Genomic DNA, 4,287 nt, shown 5'->3' with positions numbered 1-4,287 from the left:
ATAAAATCAGACTCCTTTGCATTTTGGAAAGTTTATGTAAACTCAGACAGTACACACATAGCTCACATTTACAAGGAGTAAGCATTCACTTTTCATTCACTCAACTCTCATGAAATTTATATATCCCTCATATTTAATAGTCACTTGAATGCAAATCTGGACTCTTACTGTGGTCAAAGACTCTGTCATTGGTCTTGCTCAACTCCTGCAGAGTCAAGGTCTGCTTCACCAAAGCTGACACTCCATATTCTCTGTGTGGGGAGAAAGAACAGCAGGAAAGGGCTGAGAATGTGGCATAGCACATAATCAGAGATGATGTGCACAAATGGTGAGAGAGCGGTGAGAGGGGGCACCAGTATGTTGCAGTTACTGGTGTGAAAATGCAAAAACACTTGAAGCGCTACCACCTAAAGCACTGTCTAATGTCTTAATATTTGTTTACATTAAAAAAAAAACAAAAAAAAACAAGTCTATTGTTTCAAGCGCTCGTATCGCTGCCAGGTAGCTTATATTTTGCTTGACCAGCTGTTGAAACCTGGTGATGCAGCGCTTCTAATATCGTTGACTCCGTATATGGCTTTTTGTGTGTGTTGTACTCCGCCTCACTTGTAAGTACCTTTGAATAAAAAGGCCTGCCAAATGAATCAAAGTATATATAACGCAATGTAATGCAAAAATCACCTCAGTCAATAGCCTCGATGCAAAACACATACACACACACACATAAATTAGCACAGGAAGCTAAAGGTTATCTACTGGTGTGTGGGACTTACTCGTGAGAGAAAGGTAGGAAGATGTGTTTCTCAGTGCAGGTGCCCTCAGTCATGTGCTTCTTCTCATTGTCAAACTTGTAGTTGCAGGTCTGGGTGCTGCCAATCAGTGTGGAGAGGGGAATGTGCTGTAGACAGGGAGACACACATTACTGAGTGTAATCATAAATTTATAAACACTGGCTACAGTATTGAAAACTTAATCATTCATACCATCTGGTTTTTAGAGTGCACTCATTCACGTAAACCCAAGCTTGGCTAATTTTTCTGCCAGTGAATACAAAGTCCACATAACCACATTTTGATGAAACCCTGCAGAACCGCTCCTCAGTGCTCTCCCCTGAAGTGTCGGGGTCTCACCAGGCCAGAGATGAGTGCCAGGGGGCTGGTGAGGTCCTTGCTGGGACGGAAACTGTCGCAATGAGACAGGTCTCTTGTGACGGTGACATCGGTGGCAATGTCCTCCCTGGTGTTGACAGTGAAGTCAGTGCTGCACAGACCATGAAGAGTGGCCTGGAGGAAAAAGGAAACAACAGCACCTAAGAACCACACATACTCACCATTTGGGCACAGGATACACACAGAACTGCAAACTATTCTCACTTTAACACTCAAATAGTTTGAAGATATTGACAGATTAGTGTTGTAATGTTTTATACATGTGTTACCTGCTGTGACTACCAATAAATGGAAAACCATTCGTTGTTCCATAAGGATTATATATTCTGTCTACTGAGCCATTTCACACCTTGAGTAAGAACTCTTGATGATATACAGTAGGCTACAACACACTACTATCAAAATAACATATTGAGTAGGTTAATGTATTGTTTTTTATTTTGATTAGACCACATGACTTAACTTGATTTGTCTTGTTTTAGTCATATCTGTTTAACAACACACAGCACGAGCACCTACCATGTTGCTGTTTTTCTCCTCCTCCAGCACTGGCACCAGCAGGGCAGAGATGATTCCTCTCTTGATGTTGAGGATGTTGGTGGGCTCATCTGCCTCAGGGAACAGGCTCACCTTAGACTCACCCTCCACAGTCAGCTTCAGTGGGTTCCTGGACAAGGGTGAGAAGAGATGCTAGTCATTTCCATGCAGCCTGAATCATATCTTATTCTCTGTAATTAAGGTCATTCCTTTTTCCAGGAAGTGGCTCCTTTATGTTGCATGATACTTATACAAGATCTCAAAGGACTACAGATTGTTTTGTGCTGTGTGTTTAGTTTCTGCCAGTATTTATTGCACCATTATTTTCAAACACTCCCCCATTTTGTGGTGTTCTGGGCTCTGGCCAAATAGAGGTAGATTATGGGATAGAGTGCCCTCTGGGCCTGTGAACAGAGTTTGGAACGTACTTCTCCATGGCGGCCTGGAAGGCATCAGCTCCGGCAGCCGGTGCGTACACGGGCAGCCCCTCGGCATCGATGTCAGACACCTCGCTCAGAGTGCACTCGGGGGTGGACACTATGTAGCTGCATGTCTGAGGCACATCGATCACGACCTGCAGGAGGAAGAGCAGTTAAAGAAACACTGTTTCTGCAGGCCTACAGGGTAGCTTTCCAAAACTGACTCAGACAAGAATCAGGTCAGGACTGTGTGATCACACCTACCTTACAGGTGACTTTGGCACCGTTCCTGAGGTTGGAGGCTCCGCTCACGCCATTCAGTGCTTCGGTTTCATACTGATAGACGTAGTTTCTAAAGCTCTTAAACCGTTTTGCCACTTGAATGAAAAAGAACAATGAGTATACACTTTGCGCCCGGTAAATCTTTGTACTCCTAATGCTGACTCAACTTAATTTAATTACTGCATCACAAGCCATATATTATTTGGGTTCAGGTCCTCTGCTCTTATAGTATCAGCCCTATAGTTTTGTGTTTCACCAAATTTATGATTCTGTACAAACCTATTCACATGAGTGGCTGATATTAAGCATGTACTGTGTGACACAAGTCACAGGTGCAAGCCACATACATTTTTGAGATAATGTCACATTTTCTTAAGCATAACAGGCAGGTCTCTGCCTTCAATTTACTCTGTAATGTGTCTGTGTAAGCTGTTTGTTTACCTGTACTTGGCTTCCATTACCTAGTCAGGTTGCACATGTTAGTTTGTGGTAAGGCTTAAATGGAATAATTCTCACACTCACTGGTCTGGGAGTGCTGTTAGCCTGGTCTGACACTGTCGCTCATTTAACTTGAATGGAATCACTTATATTGTATTTTGCTGAAAGTCTGTCTGGATAAGAGTGTCTGTTAAATCCATGTAATATAATGTAATGTAACTGTAAACTTTAAGTACAAGTTTTTCCCCAAGTCACTGTCTAAAGAGTTTTTCATCCTTAATGTTATTTATCGTATAATGCATTTATAATCTTTTGGTCTGTCCTGTAACAAAGTCAGTTAGGTGAGCATTATCTCTCTTTCTTTAAAAGTTGTTAGTTGACTTTTAGCGAGTCTGACAGACAATATTTTGTCCTGAGGAGACTTACGCAAACAAGTTGGAGATTCCTCTTCGGCACTATCGATGTCTTCTTCTACAGGAGAAAAAAAAAAAACAATCATGCTTTGGTATTGTAGCTAACCTGTAAAATCTAAGCATCTTTAAATACTTTTATTTTCATTTTGTCTCAGTGTACAATGTCAAATTGCCGAAAACTAACAACATTTTTGAAATTCAGCAGAAACTCATGTGGACTTGAGTTTTCTCCCTACAGAACATGAAGTTGCAAATCCTTATCAATTTTCGAAAAACCCACAGTTCACCAGGCAAAAGTCAGCTGTTGAGTGGTGGAATATATAGTAACGTATTCATGAGCGATGTTTTCCTCAAAGACATCTCCACTCAAAATATCCATCTGCATCTATACAGCTCAAAAGCCATGAGTTACAGCAAACATGAATACTTAATATATGTTATCAAAAATATTTTGTGTTTATTTCTGAGAACAAAGCACCCAGAGAAGCAGCAAAGCTCTTCCTCGGCTGGGCTAAAGTATCCAGGTACTTACGGGCCAAGGCGTAGGCGCAAAGAAGCAGCAAAAGGCAGAGCTTTGTGTCCCCCATGATGGGTTCGATGCAGCTCTGTTCCTTGGCTTTAGCGAGTCTTCTTTGAGTCAAGACTGATTCCACGGCTCCAGCTCCTGCCTTTTATACCCCAGCCAGCCAGGCCCCAGGCCCGTCCGAGTTGCAAAAGTGCTGCTGCAGCTCCAAAGTTCATACAGTTTGTGTGGCAGGACAAAAGCCAACCTGTTTCATAAAAATGGGTTGTCAATCAACACTTGACTTAATTGTTGGATTGCACAGCTAATTGTTTCTTTTAGTTCCAATGTTTGAATTCCCCAACCCCACTCACCCCTTCCTCTGGAAAATTACATTTTAACATTTTCTTCTATGTTGTGAAGAGAATAATTTTCAATTTTATTTATTTATCAATTTCAACATATAATTAAATTAGTCAAACTGCTATAATTAGCTTTGGAACAACATACCTTCCCAAAACCTAGCT

General features: G+C 41.5%; 1 protein-coding gene across 1 annotated transcript; it reads right to left on the bottom strand.

Annotated features, from left to right (window-relative positions):
* Nucleotides 1-1,082: 1,082 nt before the first annotated feature.
* LOC118792312 (apolipoprotein B-100-like) lies at nucleotides 1,083-3,845 on the bottom strand. Its single transcript, XM_036550138.1, has 6 exons — nucleotides 3,791-3,845; nucleotides 3,272-3,316; nucleotides 2,390-2,502; nucleotides 2,135-2,280; nucleotides 1,689-1,836; nucleotides 1,083-1,283 (listed from the first exon to the last, which is right to left on the bottom strand). The coding sequence occupies exons 1-6, from the start codon at nucleotides 3,843-3,845 to the stop codon at nucleotides 1,098-1,100; spliced, it is 693 nt and encodes a 230-aa protein (XP_036406031.1). The 3' UTR covers nucleotides 1,083-1,097.
* Between the last annotated feature and the right edge of the window lie 442 nt (nucleotides 3,846-4,287).

The sequence above is a fragment of the Megalops cyprinoides genome, chromosome 17, assembly GCF_013368585.1.
Source record: "Megalops cyprinoides isolate fMegCyp1 chromosome 17, fMegCyp1.pri, whole genome shotgun sequence".
Taxonomy (NCBI): Eukaryota; Metazoa; Chordata; class Actinopteri; order Elopiformes; family Megalopidae; genus Megalops; species Megalops cyprinoides.
Note: the sequence above shows the minus strand (reverse complement) of the source record. Positions and strands in the feature narration are given on the sequence as shown.

Coding starts and splice junctions, on each gene's coding strand:
- LOC118792312 (XM_036550138.1), bottom strand. CDS start 3,845: ATGGGGGACACAAAGCTCTGCCTTTTGCTGCTTCTTTGCGCCTACGCC. Junction 1,837..2,134: donor TTCCAGGCCGCCATGGAGAA/GTACGTTCCAAA, acceptor ACCCTTGTCCAG/GAACCCACTGAAGCTGACTG. Junction 1,284..1,688: donor AGGAGAAAAACAGCAACATG/GTAGGTGCTCGT, acceptor TTTTTCCTCCAG/GCCACTCTTCATGGTCTGTG.